Genomic DNA, 19,613 nt, shown 5'->3' with positions numbered 1-19,613 from the left:
AAGTCCAAAAGCCTTGCATGAGGAGGTCACTTTGAGTGAGGTGTCCCCTGGCTCAACTTGAGGCTTCTTGTCCTCTTGGTAGCCCTTCTGGAGAAGGGACTGACCCCTTCCTCACTACTACCTTCTTTCACGTAGTTCTAAAGAGTGATAAAGTCTCTCTTGAGTCTCCTTTTCTCCACACAAAATTATCCCACCTCTCTCAACTGCTTTTCCCCAGGTCTGTGCTCTAGCTCATTCCCTGGCTTTGTTGTCCTACTTTGGACATGCTCTGGGACCTCAATATCTTTCTTGTAGTGAGGCGCCCAAAACTGAACAGAGTATTTGAGGTGGGGCAATCCTGTTTGCTGTCTGAGCTGGAAGTTGGGTAGCCAAGATCTCACAGATTCAAATGTGGGCTTCTTGTTGCATAGCAGGGTTTCTTTCTAGCTAGATTGTCAATGCCTATTGAGTTATGCTGCCTGTATCTTCTCCTTTGGGATCTTTCTCTTCAAGATGGGTTTAGGACCTCCTAAATCCTGGAATGGTGTTCAGAGACCTTGGACCTGCTGCCTTGGGGGTATCTCCAGTTTGCCACAAGGTGTGAGAAGGGGGCTTTTGTGGGTTGTTATGTGGAGGAGAAGGAAGATACAATTCCTGGAGGCCAGGGAAAACCTGTCTGCCCTGGTGAAGGATTAGGAGGAAACTGGATGGGACCCAGCAGTGGAAGAAGGTAAAGAGTGGAGCTAGCATGACTGGGTCCTGTGTATCTACTCATGACTGCCTAGTGGAACCTTCATCTTGAATGCAATATCAAGGAATTGGGTTTCATCCCTGGATTCTGCATGAAATGGCAGGAGTGACTGAATCAGTGAATGTTTTTTATGGAACTGCTCATGCAATCTCCAAATAGCATCACTGTCCGCTCCTTCCTTTCCAACACACTTGGCTCCCAAAGCCAGGTGGTGGCTGATAGATATTTCAGCACTCATGTTTCAGTCCAGCTTCCTCAGGAAATCTGGCTCCTGTGACCTTTGTCTGTATCTCAGCCCCTCCAAGCAGCTTGTGATCGTGCTTGGCAGAGGCTGGGAAGATGTATTCATATTGGAAAGGTTTGTCAAAGCCGGTGTGGGATGCGGGTCAGACTTGCCCATGGGGATTCAGCTGGGGTGGGAAGATTTCTGCTTTCTTCATCACTCCTTTTGTGTTAGTATCTGCTGTCCCCTGCTCAGCTGGGCTGTCCAGGGAAGAGCCTGGAGCCAGCAGACACCCTTGGGCTTGTCCACGCCCAACACAAGATGCATCCTCCAAGTGGATGCTGCTGACTGGGATTGCAATAGGGCCAGAGAGCCAAGCACTGAGTGGGGCCAGGTGGCCCACGCTGGAAGCCAGGCTGGATGCGTTCCTGTGAGCAGAGCCAAATGAGCAGCTTTGCAGTAGCCAGATTTGTTTATTTTTGGCTTCAAGACAGTGCCTAAAACTGAACTGCCTGCAGATCTGGATATAGATAGTGTGAGAGCAAATGCTCCCGAATTCCTCACCACTTAGTCCATAAGGAGGTGTGAAACTACCCCAGTACATGCTGGAGGGATGTTCAAGGTGGCTGAACTAGTTGATGTGAAACCAAGACCCATGTGTGAGCCCCAGGAATGGGATGTTTTGATTTCTAGGCAATAACATGGGGCTGAGATGTTCACTTTGTCTGAAAAAGTGGCAGCCAGCAAATGCTTTCCCTCCTGTAGCATCATGGGGCCACTGGGCCACAACCAGGGGCCACTGGGCCACAACCAGGGTTGCTGCAAATCCTCCTGGCTGCTGGGGAAAGGCCTGTTCCCAGCCTGGAAAACAGGGAGAAAAACAGCTGAGGCCCCTCTGGGTGGCAGGGAATTTCTGTGTGTGTTAGAAACGCTGAGACCCTGGGACACTCTCTCAGAATGTCAAACCCACACAGGGATGAGTGTGTATCTGGCTGGGTGTCCAGATGGGTCTGATTTTGCTCTTCCCACTCTGTCTGTCTGGATGTGAGCTGACACGCGTGCTTCTCTCTGCTTGCTATCCATGGGGCTCCCTGTAGCTAGCCCCGTGCTCTAAACCACTTCCAGACCAGGCTGGATGCTTTGGGTTGGGATGATGTGACCAGTCGGGTCCTGGGAAGGTGGGTGGATGTGTGGAGAGGGACTTGAGAAGGTCTTTCCCTCCTGCACTACCCAGTCCCAGAGGAACCTCTCTGCAGGGACCTGTAATAATCAATCCATCCATCCATCCTGGATGGAAATGGAGAGGATTAACCACACAGCTCCTTCCCACCCAGGCTGCTATTTCTAGGTGCTCTAGAAAGACCTCCCTGGCCCATCCTTGCCCTGGTGCAGAAGCAGGAGGGGCTCAATGCACAGGGGCCCTGCAGGTGTGTTGCCTGCTGGAGCAGTGTGACATGATGGGAGGATGCTGGAGGGCCTGGCGCTTTATTTTACATCCACTTTCAGTGTTAAGTCCAGTCTATGGATAGTGCTAAATTCAGGTCACCCCGGTGATGCCCCTGGGCTACAGCTCACCTAGAAGCCTTGGCCACCTGAATTGGGTTAAGGACTGAAATCAGCCATGTTGCCTCCTCTGGTGTCCCTCTTTGGAAAGCCATGGAGCATAGAGGAGGTGCTCTAGCTGCTTCCCTGCAGCTGACTGGTGGGTCCCTTCACGAACTCTTCAAGTAGAGACCATTCCCCTATAAAGTCCTACCTGTATGGGGCTGCCATAAGCTCCTTTCTTGCTCTTGGCAAATGTCTCCTGGGGAGGAAGAGTCAAGATCCTCTCCATCTCCCACCACTGTTACTATGCAGGGCTTGGGGCCAAGATCATCTTGGGCTGGACTGGGAGGGAAAGGGGTTATAGAGGAGGGAACAAGTAGCACAAGGGAAAGGGACAGGCTTTTGGGCTCAAAGAGCTGGGACATGGATGGAGAGTGGATGGAGAGGATTAGGGTGTGTGCGGATCACTTGGCAAGAGGTGTTCCTGGGGAGCTGGAGTTCATCAATCTGCACAGATGTCCACTGGGGAAGGGGGAAAAGCAACGGCATGGAGGCACCAGTGATGCTTGGAGCTCCACACTCACCTTGGGCTGTGGTTGTCAGCCCCCTGGACGTGCTTGTGATGGACCATGTGGATGAGACCCCTGCCCGGGCCATGGCTGGGACTGCTAAGGGTGTGTAGGGGAAGGGGTGGTTGCAAAGTGGCTTTAAAAGCTAAAGAGTCTCCTGCATCCTTCACCTGGGAGTTACTGGGAAATTTCTCTCCAGTCCTCCTGACCAATATCTCTTTTTCCTTCTCAACACATGAGGTTGTGTGGAGGAGCTGGGACGGAGCAGAGGTTGAGTGGTGGCAGAGATGGAATCATACGGCTGGGTTGAGGGAAAGTTTGAACAGACCACAGGGCCCAAGTGACTACCCAGTGGAGGTGATGGGAGAACAAAGCATTGGAAACCTCAAGAGATCATAGCTTTAATAGGGACCTTCCCAAGGCGACACATCTCCTTGCCCTGTTTCAGAAACCAGCCTCTTCCCCATGTGTGGAAATGTCCAGGGCGTGAAGGAGGACTGGGGAGAGAGGGAAGGAGAGAAGGAGGAAGAAAAGACACCTGAAAGTTAGGTAGCTCTCTGGGTCAAAAATATACAACACTGATATCATACACAGCCATCAGTCCCCTCTGGCCAGTGGGAGTGGGGCTGGTTGGTGGCCCCGCTGTCCCCACGTGGCTGTTTCTGCTCCGAGTCCCTCCTGGGTCACTTTCGCCTCCCGATCTGGGCCATGAGGTGTGCGTTGGCTGCGGCCTTCGCCCTCATGTTCTTGGCTTTGGCGATGTTGAAGAGGATGTTCATGATGTTGGTGGGGACGTCGAGAGAGAGGGTGACCTTGGTGCGGCGGTCGCTCTTGGCCCGGTTTTGGTACGTCTTCCCCTTCACCTGTGCTTGAGAGACGTATTTATAATGGCCTTCCCCCGGGAACGTCCTTTTCTCCTTCTCTTCCTCCAGTGCTTCTTCCTCTTCCTCTTCCTCCTCGAATGCCTCCTCTGGTGGTGGGTAGTCCAAACCGCGCTTGTCCAGAAGATCATTCTCATCTGGGCGGCCCTTTTGGGCCTCAGTGAGGGCCTCGTTGAGGCAGCTGAAGATGGAGGCGGCATTGTAGAGCTTGAGGGCCCGGCCGGTCTCGGCGGCACAGAGGAGGGCGAGGAGGAGCAGCACCTTGGTGTGCGGCATCTTGGTGGCCTGCATGGTGGGAGACAGGGAGGGAGGGACAGAGGTGGCCGTGAGAGCCCCTTGGGGCTGGTGTGAAGCGACATCATCCTCCTCCCTGTGAGCACCCTGGTCTTCCCTGTGCTCCTCCCAGAACTGAAGGTGATGGGACTGGTGGGACTGAGGTGTCCTAGGGCCTCCTTTTCATGCTAGGGCTCCAGGAGCAACCCACAACATCTCATTTTGGGGTGCTCATGGGGAAATGGGGTGTTGGAGCATTTCCGTGGAGGAGATGATTTGGCCTTTATGCCCAAATGGAGCTACCTGCTGTAGGAGGACCTCTCCTACCTGGACACCTCCCTGCCAGGGCAGCCTCCCTGTCCTCCTCTCACTGACCCTCATCCTGCCTGTCTTGCTCATAGCACCATGGGGTAGCCATGGATGTTACTGACACAAACGTGGCTGCAAATGTAGGGTTTCCTTCCAACTCCTCTCCTGTCACCCTGAGGCCACCAGAGATGCTTCTCTGCTCTGTGCATCTGCAATCACCCGCTCTCCCAACCTGGCCTGAAAAGTGCACGTGGCATATCCGAGGTGTGGGGTAGAGCCAGCCCCAGAGCTGCCAGGGCAATCTGCCACCCCTTGAGTGTGGCTGGTCCCCTCTCCATGCCCTCCACACCTTCCTGTCCTGCATCAAGTTGGAGCCCACGAGTCAGGGAGAGCCCAGTGCTCCTGGTGCCATGACACAGGGGATGTATTTACCTCCCACATCACCCCTTCTCCCTCTTGGACCAGGGAGCTTTGGAGAGGGTCCAGGAGCCCCCTCTGTTCTGGGCATAGGACAGGCTGACCTGTTTGATGGCACAGTGTTCCCAAGGATGTGCTCTGCTGGGCAGTCCTGCTTGGATTCTCAGGGCACCTCGTGGCACAGCCGTATTGCCCCTTATGCCCCCCACCTTGGAATAAGTGCTCTTCCTGGGCCTGGGGTCTGCTGCAAACCTGCTCTGCCAGACTTCCCCATTTCCAGGCTCTGGGAAGCACTGAGTAAAGTGCTCAGGTTTATCTCTTACTTATCAGGATTATGACTCTTGTGCCCAACGCTCCGTCTACCTGTTCATCTGCTCCAAGGGGCTGTTCAAGACCGAATTTTCCAGAGGTTCTTTGCCCTCAGATGAGCAACCCTAGGGCCAGATCGAGGGGGAACTACCCAAAGGAGAGTGTGTGGACCTGGGCTCGCATTCGCAATCTTCGGGCCCCATCTTGTGGCAAGTCCATCGCACGGCAAGCCGGGGCTAGGGGACAGCGTCCAGGGATGCAGGGACCTTGTCTGGGGTGATGGGAGTGTGGGAGACAGGGGAGAGCTCCAGGGAAGCTCTTGCAGATGCCTCCTGGCTGGCTGCATCACTTGGGATCATCCCTGCACGTCCCTTTGCAGCCGCTGCACCCAGGGAGCAGAGTCTTGTTGGGTTGAGTGATCCTAAGGACCTGCATGAGGGGCTGCTCAATGGGGGTGTCTTCAGGCTGATGCAGAATCAAATCAAAACCCTTTTTCCCCAAGGAGCTGTCACTCTCCACCTGCTCTTCTGCTGCTGGGTCATGGTCGCTCTCATCACTATCACCTTAACTCTGCCCGTTGCTGTCGCTTGGACTTGGACCCCTCGTTGCACGCACTGCTCAGCTCCCACTTCTTTGGCTCGCTCCTCTCCAAACCAGCCCTATCTCTGGTTAAGAACCATCACCTTAACTCTATCCCCAATGCATTTCAACCTCTGTGAACCTAGAAATTGCCATCCTTCCTCCCCCTGCCCTGCAGCTACTGGCACCAGAGCAGCAATTGCTCCCGAAGCTGCCCGAAGTGAAAGGAACTGATCGGAGATGCTGAGACCGGTGCCGGGCAGCGACTCTCCCTGCTTGCTTTGCCACCACCCGACCAGTGCTGCGACCAGGACACGGAGCTTTCCTGCCCAGCAAAACTCCTTGGGAAACATGGGCTGAGCGAGAAGAGTGGAAGCACAAAGAGGGGAAACAGCTGGAATGCATCCCGCAAACCCCATCCTGCATCCCACATCCTGCATCCCTCCCCAGCTTTGCATTTCCCAGTCCTCAGCTAGATGATGGATATGCTGGAGAAAAGGAAAATAAGAAATTAAGGAAAAGCATCAAGGAAGCACAGTGCCCACAGTGTGAGTTATGTGCTGGCTGTCCTGAGCATGCAGCAAAAGAGTGATTTTTTTTTTTTTTGCATGACAAAAAAACATGTACTGGCATGTTGCAGGGCACTGGGGACTTCAGACCACTTCCAAGAAAGAAAAAGAATTAAAAAAAGGTGGAGAAAAAGGTAGAATTGGGTCACCCTGATCCTCTCCCTAAGCAGGAAGAGAAGAAAACTGATGTGCAGCTGATCCAAAGGGACTGGAGCTACATCTGCTCCTGCTACTGAAGGGTGACCCGCAGGTGCTGCTTGCTGCCAGGGGAAATTGCTGGGATGCTCGTGGGCAATTTGCAGACATTACACCGAAATGCTGCAGAAAATCTGCCTCTCAGCCTTAAAAGAGAGAAGCAAATCACACTGCTGAAGCACCTCCAGCCCACGGTGGACAAAACTCTTTGCTGCTTATCATGGGCTCCTTCATGGCAAAGGCATTAGATTAAGCTACTTTATATATATATATATTTCCCCATCAAAAAGTAAGTCTGAAATAAAACAGAATGGCAGGCAAGACCTGTAGACTTTTAAAACTCTTTCTGCCCAAGGCCACCTCTGCTTTGCTAGTGCACATCTAGTGCGGGTGCAAACTGCCTTGCTTCTTCCCAGGGGTGCCCGAATCAAAGCAGAGCTGGTGGGGAGGGGGCTGTGCCTTGATTTTCCCCTCTCCCTTAAAGCAATATTTTTTTTTATCCCCACTTTTAGCTTTCCCGGGAGCATTTCCAAACTCTTATCACACTACCTAGCCTCAGCTGCCTGATCCAATTCCCCAAATGGTCACGTTGAGGGACCCAAGGCTCTCAATATACTATCTTGAATTGCTTTTCCCTATCCTGCCTTTTCTTTCTATATTTTTTTTCCACGTAGAAATGTGGTCCCTGTTCTCCCAAGGAAAAGAACTGAAATATCTAAACTTTGTGCAGATGAAGCTGGCTGTTGCTTAACGAATGAAGCCCCGGCAAGGCACTCACCTGAGAGTCTCCGGTGATGGGGATGGGAAGAGGCTCCGTCTGCGAGTGGCTGTCTCACACCAAGGAGAGAGGCATCAGGACCGTTCCCCCGAACTTCCGTACCTTTGCTTTTCTTTTATTGTTATTAAGAGGGCTGCGATGCTTTTTTTTTTTTTCTTTCTTGCTTTTTTTTTTTTCCTCTTTCTATGGAAACGCTTTTCCCCTCCCTCGTGTATATATAAAAATGAGTGATCACGGGGTTGAAGTCGTAACTCCAGACGTGGAGCCTTCATTTGGACATGATTTCATTAAAATGAAATCAGAAGGAGCTGGCAACGTCACGGAGCTGCGGTGTCTGTCCTCATTCTGAAAAAATAAATAAGAAGGAGGGGGGAAAAAGACCTCTGAACCCAACAGGCTGAGCAGGCTGGTGAGAGCCTCACCAAGAAACAGGGTTGTCGCCGACATGGGGACTTTGCAGGACTGCACACACATAGACACTCCCCACAGCTTCCCCCTAGAAGCTGGAGACTTGGTGTGAGGATATATTAAATGTAAAAAAAAATTGCAACCCTTTGAGATGCTTGCTTCAGTTTTCAGATCTCAGTGGGTCCTTGAGCTGGTGCGGAGTCCCCGACCCCCTGTCCGACCAGAGGACAGGTCTACCCCATGTTGCATTAACTGCAGCTGAGGGGTCAGTCGAGTGTAGGGGTCAGTTGGGAACCCTTTTTGCAAGACACGGTAGCAGAGTCCCCACAGGTGGTTCCTGGCAGCTTCAAGATCTTGTCTGGGTCCTGAGCGCTCTATTGAGCTCCTCTCTGAGGCTGAATGGTGCCTTCAGCATCTTGGCTCATGAAGGGTGGTGGGTGCTCGGCACTGCGGAGGGACACCCGTGGACCTGAGTCTCTGCTTGAAGTGCCACCTTCTGGCCAGGGACTGCTGTCCCGGAGGAGGGACTTTCCTAAGGAAAGTGAGGAAATGCCTCTGAACCCTGTCATGAAGAGGTGAGAGCATCCAGTAGTGACAGTGAGTTGGGTGCCAGGCTGGGATGAGAAGAAGTTTTTGACCTCAGACCATATGCCAGTGAAGGTCACAGCTGCTCCTTTGGAAGAAAAGAGCTACAGTCTTGGATCTTCTTGGATGAGCACCTTTGAACTTCCCACCCATCTTCTGAAGGTACCAGTTGTGATCTGAGAGGCAGTGACGAGGAGCTCCCCCTTGGCTTCGATGCTGGGTAGGGCATTTTCCCTCCATCACATTCAGCTGTTGACTAAGACCTGTCTGGATCCACTGCTTCAGCAATTCACTCACTTTTTCGTTTTCCTCAAGGCTTTCACCCCCCAACCTGAAATTTCCATTTCTCTCCCTTAACCTGAGGTGATTTGTTTATCCAAATCCCTGGGCTCTCTGGTCGTATTCCTGGGCAAGGGAAGGTACTGCAGATGCCAGTACAAAACCTTGGTGGGAAAATTCCATCTGAGCTACCCAGGTGTGGGACTCTCTAGCAGCAGAAGTTGGAGGATCACCACGTAGCTTGCAGTCCTTTCTCATCTTTCCCTCCAGCAAACTCCTCCAGACTTATCTATTGCAAAGGGATGAGCTTTCCCTTAAGGCTGCACGGTTCCTGGAGCTAAGAAAACCCTTCATCTTGAGTTGGGGTTGGGTAAGGTTTAGCTACATTCACACCAGCGATGCCTGCTCCACCTTTGCAACCAACTGGTGCGGAAGCATTATGAGAACTATTTTCAACATGCTCCCTCCTCCCTGCACCATGTTAGAGCTCCATTAAAGATAATTTCCCCCTGCTCTCATTGTAGATACCCAAGTGCTGATTCTCATAAACCTTCAGCTCTCCTTTCACTCTCAGGTTATCTGTCTTGCCTTTCCTTGACATCCACGGGGTGAGAAGGGCTTAAGTCAGCACTGTTACCACCTAGCTTCATTAGCACAGGTTAAGGCCTGACACTTGGTAGAAGGTGTCAAAAGCTTTTAAAAAATACACTTGGGTGGTGCTAAGCACTTGAGTTCAAGGGTCAGAGAAGACAGGAGTTAATAGCAGAAATACAACATTGAAAGAGGTAGCACATCCATGTCTCTCATTTGGTTGTCCCACCAAGCAGGTTTGATTCCCCATAGAAGAAGGCTTCATGCCTGTGGTGGATGGTGAGGGCTTTCTGCTCTACCCCATTTCCAGAGGGATGTGTTTTGCACCCTCTTGCTCCCTGAGGTATGTAGATTTTGGCTGAGGTCCAGAAAGCTCAGGAGACCCTTCAGCCCTGCTGGGCTCAGACCATGGACAGCCCAGTGCGCTGAGCGCACTCTATATAACAGCTGGACACAGTGTGATTTCCCCACCAGAAAAGCGAACTTGGATTTCCTTTCTGGAGCATTCCTGGTGACACAAGCCCTGAAGAAGTGGCCCTTGGCCTTACTCTGTTGCGCTTCCTGCGTGCTGAAAATGCAATGTCTTGAGCGCTCCCCTTTCACCCCACCTCCCTGTGCTCTGACTCAGGTCATCGTGACCTGCTTTTTTGAGCTATGTTCAGACTGTCAAGATCAATCAAGGCAAGTGCCTGCTCCCCAGGTAGCCCATGGCTATCCTTGCTTTGCTATCAAGATGAGCTATGCAATCCAGATGTGTCTCTGCTGCTCATGGAGAGCCAGGACTCATATAGCCAGGACAATCTGATCACCCATCATTTTTTTCACCATGGTTTTCTTAGAAAAGCAGGGACAGAAGGATACGATGCCCTGCTCAGATTGGGGTTGGGTAAGGTTTAGCCACACTCATGCCAGTGATGCCTCCTCAACCTTGGCAACCAGCCTGCTCCTTGCTGTGCTCTCTCATTGAAGCCTCTCCTGCGGTGAAAGGAGAGCATGTAATGGAGGGAGAACAGATGAGCAGTAGTTTCTTCTGCATTGCAATTGCATCAGCATATCCCCACGGGTTGTGCATGCTCCACGTGGAGGAGAAGGTTGGGAATAGGGCAGTGAGGAAAGACCCAAAAGAGCCCTGGGCCCATCTGTCTGATAGCGGCAACAAGGTGACTCAGGGATGTTGGGAAGTGGCTCACTCAGGCTGGGAGGGTCTATAGGGCATTAGGGGGTGATTCTTGGTGTCCTCGTCCATCTGGGTTCCTTGGTGAGTGCAATGAAGAACTTGCTGTTACACTCTTGCATGGGAGGGTCACAAGCATGGTTGGGCACCTACACCAAGGGGTTCATCTTCATGGTGCTTGCTTGGTTGAACATGGCCCTGTTTGGCTGAGTTTTGAGGCAGAAGATCCCAAAGGTTCAGGGGAACAGGGCTGAGGAGCAGCCTGCACAGCAGGAGACTTAATACTTAATAAAATACTTTCCTTGGGCAACCAGCCTGGAGAGTCATCATCTCAGTGGCTGAAAACCTGCCCGGGGCTGAGAGCTGTTCGGGTCTGGAGAGGTGGCAGGTGAAAAGCAATCAAAATAACCACAATATGATCCTCAAAAGTCAATCCAACTGCCCAAATGACCCATAAAAATGGGCAGACTGCACAGCTCTTGGGAACAGTGATGCCTTCCCAACAAGGAGTCTGGAGCTTGGAGGAGAATGCATTTTCCATCATCTAGCAAGTCACTGCTGGGGCCAGGTGGTGAATACCCTCTCCATCTCCTGCACTGAGAGCAAATGATAGGATGTGTTTCCATGGCTATTGCCAGTAAAATGCTCTGTTGTTGGGAAGCCTTGGTGGAGGGGAACATCCGACAGGAGGCAAATCCGCCCGCCAGACATGGCGTCTTCGTGGTGATTTTATTAGAGGAAAATAAGAAAGAGTAGGCAGTGACTAAGAAAGAGAGATGAAAGAAGGCAAACCATCTGGTTCATCTCTATCAGTCTACTTTGAAAGCAAACCAGAACACTTAAGCTGTCACTGGTTAGGCACTGCGGCTTGCAGATCCCTTGTGCTGTTACAGGCGATCCAAGAGGAGATTTTGCTGCAAAACTGGAGATGTGATGGCATAAAATAGCCCATAATGACCCAGAGGAGAGTGTGAGCAAGGTTATGGAAAGCTTGGGGCATCCATGGGAACCATGGCACTACTGGTAGCTAAGAGAAACACGATTCAATTACCCAGAAGTTTCTCTGAAAATTAGCAAACTTATGAAAAATGCAGGCTTTGTTGAGAGTGTCCTCACTGGTCTCCCATGTGCGTCTGTCTCTCCAGGAGCAGGACACCTTCCAACCCCTCTGCAGCCGTTCTCGCTGTTACGGAGCTCAATTTCCTTCCATGAATCATCATTTAAGACTAAATGTGGGCAGCTGAAGAGGATCTTATTAAAGTTTCATCACCACAAGCATTCCACCACTGGGAGAAGTAAGGCATAGCCACTCCTGTCCTATCACACCGGAAGCCTTGAAAGCAAAAAGCCGACCCAAAATACCAGCAAAAAAGTTTTGCCTGGCATGGGAAGGCTATGTAAATATGAAATGCAGCCCTCCTATTTACCATTTCTGATGCCAGAATTGCATAGAGCAGGCCAGACATGGACACACTACAGGTCTAAAAGGTTGAAAAGGTCCAGCAGTACCTCCATGCAGGTCCAAAAGGGGATTTGCTGGTTTACTTCCAATCCCATCTTCAATAACTACTAAGACTCAGCTTATTTGCTGGTGGCCAGAGGCCCACATGGTGGTCCCCAGCACACTGCCTGATGTGATCTCAGCTCTGGTCATTCTGTAGCCCCACAGCAAACAGCAGCAGTGCCGCTATCAGTCTTCCTCGGTGCATTTCCCTGCTCCATGATCCCATGGAGAATCATGTCTTAGCAACAATTTTCGATTCTGTGAAAGTTAAGTCTTCTCCTGAAGAGCAGTGAGACTTTTTAAAAGCTGTTGGCCCATACTGTGCTAAAGCTGGGTGTTATGAAGAAAGGAGTGGGGCTGGGTGTTGATTTCTAGGCAAGAAAGAAAAATAAATAATTATTAAAAAAAAAGGCCAAAATTCTGCAGCTCGTTGGTTTTTGGGCGGGACAAGTGTTTTTGATGGGAGGACCCAAATAGAGGGTCAAGTCCTGCTCTGTGGTGAACGGCCAGCCAGAAACAGCATCCCTGGGGAGACCAACACCATCACACAGAGCTCATAAGGTGGGTGCTGAAGGGCTTGGAAAGCCCTAAGGCCTCATGCAGGGTGGTAGGACTCCAGCAGAGACATGATGACGAGTTCTGGGGGAAGTCAATGCAAATTATTACTCTGCTGCTATGATTTTTTAACCTTCTCGGGCCCAAGGCCTCTTGCTGCTGCTGCAGGACCACAGGGGATTTATGGCCACCCAAAACACACGGCTAACCTAAGGATAAATGCCATTATTGGTGTCACTTTTTTCCAGAGATGCTGGATTTCAGGGTTTTCCAGCAGGAGTGGCTGAGCTCATGAAAATGTAGGATCTTCTCCCCTTTTTGGTGTGCTACCACCCCAGGTCCTTGCTCCCCTCGTTTTAACAATGGGTGTCCAGAGGCCACCCTTACCAAAATCACCTTGTGTTGGACCTGGTGCTCATGGTCACTGACTGAAGAGGGGAAAATCAATTGGCAGCCAAGGAGGGGATTGCCAGCTCCCTGCTCACCCATTCAGTGGGGCTGAAACCGTTTTCCAAGGAGGTGTTTGCATTTATCGTGCCCATGGCTCATGCTTGTGCGTATGGGACTTGCACTTCCTTTTGGAAGGAATCACGTAAAATCAAGAAAAATGAGAAGGGAAGAGCATTGTGGTCCTGCACCTGGATCCACACGGGAGCTGTGCCTGCAAGAGGTTCATCCTGTCAGCAGGCTGACTATTAGTTGCAGGCTACTAATAAAAACTATTTATATTACATAGAACAAACTGTAAAAATATCTCCTTCCTCCTGCCTCCGTGGGTTGAGACTGCTCCTAATAATGAGGCTACAACAGCTGGTTGAGGCCAGTGGGAGTCATGCAAGAAATACGTTGGTGGTTTCTCTTGGGCTTTTATATGGTCCCCAGGTGGGTCAGAGCACCTTTTTGGGGCAATGTTTTTTAGGGCAGTCGTGGGGGGAAGCAAATGGCCTTGGTTTTGCCCCTAATGCACAGGGCAGCAATGACAGAGGTTTGGACAGGATTGTCACACTGCAGTGAAGGGTTTCAAGGCTTTCCTCCCTTAACGGGACATCACCGATGTCAGGTTGCAATTGTAAACGTCTTTGTCAGGTACCACCGTTGCCCTCTGCTTCAAAATGTCCCTAGAGATTTTTAAAACTGTTTTTATATGCCTTTAAACTCCACTGTAGGGAGTTTTAAAGCTTGTTTCTAGAAGCCTTTGAATGCCATTGCACCGACTTTTAAAGCTGTCTTTAAACCCCATTTTTCACTCTCTCTTCAAATCCCTGGAACTGGCCATTTGCAGTGATGGTTTTGGCTTATTCAGGCCTTTTTTTTCCCTCCAGCTTACGGAGTTCAGGAATCTTCTGGCTTCTTATTTACACCAGTGCTACCTCCCCAGGTCTGGAAAGTGGCTGGCTTGCTGGCAAATCTCTCTGCCCTGAAAGTCCCCCCTATCATGCAATCAAATCATTTCAAGAAACTCAATTAGCATGACATGACATTTCCAAGGAAACGCCAAGGATCCATTCCGGTAATATTTTGGCCCTGCCAAAAGCAGTTTAGATGGTAAATCAATAGCAAGCATTTAAGGCTAGATTTATTAAAAAAAAAAAATCAAGTTATCAATTCCCCATTATACCCAAGCTCCCAGAAACAGTGATGGGAAATTCAAGCTGCATTTAATACACCTAGCAAGGGAGCAAACAGTTTGATTTTACAGACTTATCCACAATATTGGTTTTCATTGCTTGAGTCTTTCAGCTGCTTTACAAATAGGAGTTGAGTTCAGGCAGCTCCCAGCGAGCTAGAGATTTGGCCCAGTTTTAGAGAGTTTTGGTGATAAATGAACCAGCAGGTCATTTGCTCCAGTAGGCCTCTGTTTTATTTTTAATGGTGATTTTCTTTTTCTTTTTTCAGCACAGTTTATGAACAAAGTCTTTTCTTTCTGGTTGCAAATGCTTTGGTCTCCTGGATGGCCTCTGCTGTCCTGGGCTGACAGAAGAGCTGGGGTTCAGTGCTGGGAGTTATGTATCTCTGTGTGAGTTGGGCTTGACCCTTGCACATGGACCTGAGCATCGTCTGAGATGCCCTAAAGCTCCAGAGATATCTCACAGACCTGGCACCATCTCATGGCCAACTTGGTTTCTCCAGGACATCTTGAACCGATGTGAATCCTAGCCCTGGTTCCATGATGTGTTGATGGGGCCTCACCTCCCTGCTATCATGTTGGCACCCAATGTAGGTGTGAAAACTTGGGTTTTTGTCTGCTGCCAGGCAAAAAAAAAAAAAAAGCCCATTTGGCGATGTTGTGGCCTCACCTGAAAATGCAGAGACCTTTCTTTTGGATGAGGCCAGAACAAATGTTTTGCTCACTTGGGAACATTTTGTTTCTTTTCTGAGAGAATATTTTTCTTGCTATGATGTGACACCTGAATGCTTTTCTGGCTGAAAATACGTTTTGATATTAAACATCATTTTGAAAAAGAGAGGATTCAAATGTCATTCGGAAAATGGCACTTGTTTCATTTCCAGCATTTGCAAAATGGGTCAGTTTACAAAATTCCATCTTTTCTAAGATTTTTAAAAAAATGGCTGTGGGGATAAAAAGCCAAAAAATTCTGCTGAATCCCTTCTCGGAGCCTGGGACATTATGGTCCAGGGTTGTCCTGCTTCTCTCTATGCTACCAACATGAGAGAGATGGAGAACAACAGTCTGCAAATAAGAGCTGGAAGCAATCCTTTGGACACCAAGGCAAGGCCAGCAGTAGTTTCTACCAGAAAACATCTGTCCTGCAGAGCTTTCTCTGTTTTGGGCTAACCCTTGCCCTAACCCTTGTTAACTGGGGGTTGGGATGCTCTAATAGCTGATGGGTTTGGCCACTAGGCCATCAAGGTTTGGCCATCCCACTCACTGATCCCCAGCAGGAGATGACATGGGTTCACTTGGTTTGGTTGGTGGAAACATGAAGGGCATGACCCCATAAGAGGGTTAATTTCAAGGACAGGAGCATGTCTTGGCCTTCTAGGGTCCTCTGTCACCTCCTGGTCTTGTGCTGCCAAAGCAATGATGAAGCCTCCTGGGCAACTGAGTGTGGGTAGTGACACTCTTTGGCCAGGGAAATCAGAACTCAGCCTCAACAGAGTGTATTTGCAATCAGACTTTTAATAACATTTTGCTGATAATTTCCTAACAGTCTCCCTTGCCCATCTTACCCCACCACAACCCTCCATTTAACCATTAAATTCCCATTACATTTGTTCGGAGGAAGAAAATAAATTCCCAGTGCAATCCTTGAAGACACAATGCAATGCAAATTCTTTAATGAACACATTTATTGTCTATATGGGCTCGAAGAACGGCTCGGTTTATAGAAATCTTGGAGTGTTTATGGGGGGATGCTGTGGAGGATGCTCTATATTGAATCAGCCCTACTGATCACACATCAGGCATTGGACTGGTGAGTGGAAGGGGCTGATAAGACCTTGGGGCTTCACACATACGGGACTTTGTGCACAGGGCAGCCCCTGTGACGGAGCAGGTTAGGAACCCACATCTCACCTGACAGGTATCATTTTTAGACACGGAACTTCTGCCATGGGCTGGATCTCTACCAATCTGTCCTGTTTGACACAAGGCAATGGAAATTCCCAACCACTTTCTCTCTATCTTTCTCAAAGAGTTACTGGTGCCAAGTGAGTGTATCACTAGAATTATACAACACAGCATTAACACACTTTAATTTTACAAAATAAACTCAGGGATAGGTGTCAGTTGGCTTTGCACAGTAGTTTTATGGGCCGAGTAGCGTGGTCATGATCCTCTGAAAAATTTCCGCTTTCCTGAGAAGTCAGACACCTCCCTCTTATCATACCGGTTTGTTTTCTTTTCGTAATCACAGTCGTCACGCACAGAACCAACATCTGTCACCTCTTTGTGTTCTCTGGTTTGCCCAATCTCTGAGATGTCCTCGCGGTGTTTCTGGCAGCTCCTCGATCTGAATCCTGCAAGCGCAGCTGCTCTGTCTGGTTCTCAGAAGCAAGGGAAGAGAGAAAACAACATCAGTGCTGGAGATTGGCTCCAACTTTGGTGTCCTCCTGGACCTCCCATACTGCAGAGGGTTGGGAGGTCCTGTCCCCGCTGCAGTGGGATTGTGTGTCCCATGTCACAACGATTCAGATGGGTTGTCCCAATCTGGGCTAGCTCCAAGCACCCGTTATGGCTAGGGAGAAGGAATGGACACTTCTAGGGCACAGTACGGCTGGCCTGGTTTGGGATGAGTCTTGCTCAGCAGTGTCTGTTTGTCCCCACAAAGGGAGAGCAGATAAACAGCTGGAGATACACCAGATGTGGGCACTTATCTCACCAGCTCAGCTGGCCAGCAGGTTCCCCAAGAAGTGATGCAAACTCCTTGCAGAGGGGAGTGAGAGGAAGAGACTAGAGAGCCAGCTGGAAGGGCTGCACAGGGGCAAACAAAACCTCATTCCTGGATAGTGAAGGACCAAAGCAACCTTTGCTCCTCTAAGAGCATTTTTGCCCTCCAGAGTGGCACTGTGTGTCCTAAACCAAGCTAAGAGCAAAGGAACATTTGCATGGCCGTCACACTTGCAGAGCAAGAACCTGGGCTGTGCAAAGTCCGTGGCTTATCAGAAAGGTTTGAGCAGAGCAGGGCACCCAGTGCAACAGTATTAACCTTATATATTCCAGGGGTGAGTCTAAACGCCAGCCAATCAGATACAAAAACTGTGAAAGAAACCCAAGCTGAGACTCATATCTCCACCTTTAGCTTCCTTCTCTTTCTTAAATGCCTTCAAAGACAGAGCAAATGAACCGCATTAGATTTTTTTTTTTTTTCTGGAGAACAAATCATTTTCTCCTATGGTCCAGAGGTTTCCTTCTAGGAAAGCTTGTATCAGTGGCAGCTGACATGATGCCCAGCAGCAGTGATGTTTACATTACTGTCAGAGCCAGCAGCAGCAGGAGCTGATTTCCCCTGATGTGAATGGCCAAGCTTCCTCCGGAGAGGAGGATGAGCTGTGCAGACTGACACCATGAATGGAAGCCCAGATGTGCTTCCAAGAACGAGCCTTGTCCGGTGACCCCTTGGATGAGGCCTGGGTCTGTGGGCAGGATGTTCTGTGGACTGCTCACTGGTTGATCTGGATCAGTGCTGCTCCATGGGCTTCGGACGCTGCCTGGAGTCCCTGGTGGCTGCAGAGATGAGAGAAACATTTGAACAAAGGAGTTTGGGGTTCAGAGGGCACCAGCCCCTGAGTCACTGCAATCCTCAGCCCCCCAAAGTGTTTCTGTTGGAGGTCATGGTGGGCGCTCTGAAGCTGGCCATAATTTCTATGGAATCCTGGACCCTAACTGAAAACTTCCTCATCTACTGGCCTCACCTCAGACATGACAAGATTTAAGGGTGTTGAGTGCCCAGCACCAAGGATCTCATTTTCAACTCCTTCCTCTCCCAAGCCCTGTCAAGTGTTTGCCCGTTCATAGAATCATTATTAGAATCATTATGGTTGGAAAAGACCTTTGAGATCACTAAGTCCAACTGTAAGATCATCAAGTCCAACCGTACCATTCCCAGTACAGTGTGTCTCTGCCCCACTATCAGCTCTTGCTGGTGGCCTCGTTTGAGATCCACCTGTCACATGCATGTGGCATGAGGTGACAGAAACCAAGGCATGCAAACCAGAAGGGCCCAGTAGCTGCAGCCCTGGTCCCACGTGGACCCTGCTCATCTGTTGCTCTCACAGATCCACCTGTCGTCACGCTTGTTGTCAGAGGAGTCCAAGGGAGAGGCATTGAGGAGCTCCCAAAGGGTGCTGAGGGGGACCAGGGTGCAAAGACACTACAAACTACAGGCACCCCTTCAGTGAGCAATGGTCTCCCTTGGAGGAAGGGATGGAGGAATCCGCAGGAGGTTAGCGGATTGCCCAGGGAAGCTGCAAATGTTAAAAGCCATAAGAGGTGTGCAGCCCGTTCTGGAGAAGTCCCTTTGGGTAAATCAGCCCCAAGCACTCTTGCTTTCCTTGGCATGGTACCAGCATTTATTGCATTGCCCTCACCAGAAGTTCACAGTGAACAAGGACTTTCCTTGGGCCTCCTCATGACCCCTACTGCTTCCAAAGATGCTGGGAAATGGATGAGGGTTTTTTTTGCTTCCACTTCTTGTCTTCCTCACCTAGTCCCACATGTGTGATACCCTGCTGCCCCATGCAAGCCAAAGAATGCGTGTACTTCCATATGGAGAAATATGGAAAGGCTGGAGGAAGAGGAGGGTTGGGCTCTCTTACCTGCTGCCATTTTACACTGCTGCTCGCACTTCCATTTGGTTTCAAAACGGTTGCTGTTCCCTCGGCATCCCCCAAACACGAAGGGCCGGCAGGTATCTGCCTCCGGGTGGTAATACCAGAGCAGCACGTATCGCTGGCAGGAGCCCTCGTCCATCGGCTGCAGGCAGGAGGCTGCAAGGACACAGATGCACCCAACACTTGCGCTGTCACCCTGGCTCTTTCCTGGTCCCCTGGTCAGGCCACTGGAGCTCCCAGCTATCCACATTAAGGCACTTGATGCAAGGAGACTCACATAGTGAAGGCGGAACCACCCAACCCAGTAGGAGCCAAAGATGGGACAAGCACAAGGTTGCTTGTGGCTCCACCCCACCAAGTCCCCATGGGGTGCCCATCACTGTGGTCTCAGAGCCTTGGAGGGGCTACTTAATCCTCTGGCTCCTGGAAGGTCTTTGCAGCATGCAGGAGTGTTGGCCATGGGAGCCTCTTGCTGCATATTTTGCCACTGACTGACATGGGATGAGACCATTCTCCACCAGATCAGTCCCAGATGAGTCCTTCCCAGAGAACAGCTACATTAAAGCTACGATAAAGAGCACAAAGCTGAGATTTAGACTCTATCGCCTGGCTCATGTAACTCTTTCACCACCACATCCCCTTGATCTCAATGCAAAAATGCCCTTCCTACCCAGGAATGACTTCCCTAAATGTCATTTAATTCAGCACATTTCACCTGGTAATTGACTGCGGGCTTTGTGGCGCTCGTGCTGAGAGGGATCCATTATCTTCTTATCACTGGAAGCTGCTGAGGAAGCAAATGAAAATCATGAGTAATGAGGGCACGCAAATAAATTAGCCGTCATT

General features: G+C 50.2%; 2 protein-coding genes across 2 annotated transcripts in view; both read right to left on the bottom strand.

Moving 5' to 3' along the window:
- Positions 1–3,454: 3,454 nt before the first annotated feature.
- Positions 3,455–7,735, bottom strand: UCN3 (urocortin 3). Its single transcript, XM_010218107.2, has 2 exons — positions 7,378–7,735; positions 3,455–4,233 (listed from the first exon to the last, which is right to left on the bottom strand). The coding sequence occupies exon 2, from the start codon at positions 4,222–4,224 to the stop codon at positions 3,751–3,753; it is 474 nt and encodes a 157-aa protein (XP_010216409.2). The 5' UTR covers positions 4,225–4,233; positions 7,378–7,735; the 3' UTR covers positions 3,455–3,750.
- Positions 7,736–16,263: 8,528 nt separating this feature from the next.
- LOC104567717 (uncharacterized) overlaps positions 16,264–19,613 on the bottom strand; it is a 96,259-nt gene continuing 92,909 nt past the window's right edge. Inside the window, exons 83-85 of the mRNA XM_088531834.1 lie at positions 19,483–19,554; positions 18,753–18,923; positions 16,264–16,454 (exon numbers count right to left, since the gene is read on the bottom strand). Of these exons, the coding sequence (XP_088387960.1) occupies positions 16,264–16,454; positions 18,753–18,923; positions 19,483–19,554 (434 nt within the window). The remainder of the gene's footprint in view (positions 16,455–18,752; positions 18,924–19,482; positions 19,555–19,613) is intronic.

This window comes from Tinamus guttatus, unplaced genomic scaffold (genome assembly GCF_059628265.1).
Source record: "Tinamus guttatus ecotype Peru unplaced genomic scaffold, ASM5962826v1 Tinamus_guttatus_pri_ptg000434l, whole genome shotgun sequence".
NCBI lineage: Eukaryota > Metazoa > Chordata > Aves > Tinamiformes > Tinamidae > Tinamus > Tinamus guttatus.
Note: the sequence above shows the minus strand (reverse complement) of the source record. Positions and strands in the feature narration are given on the sequence as shown.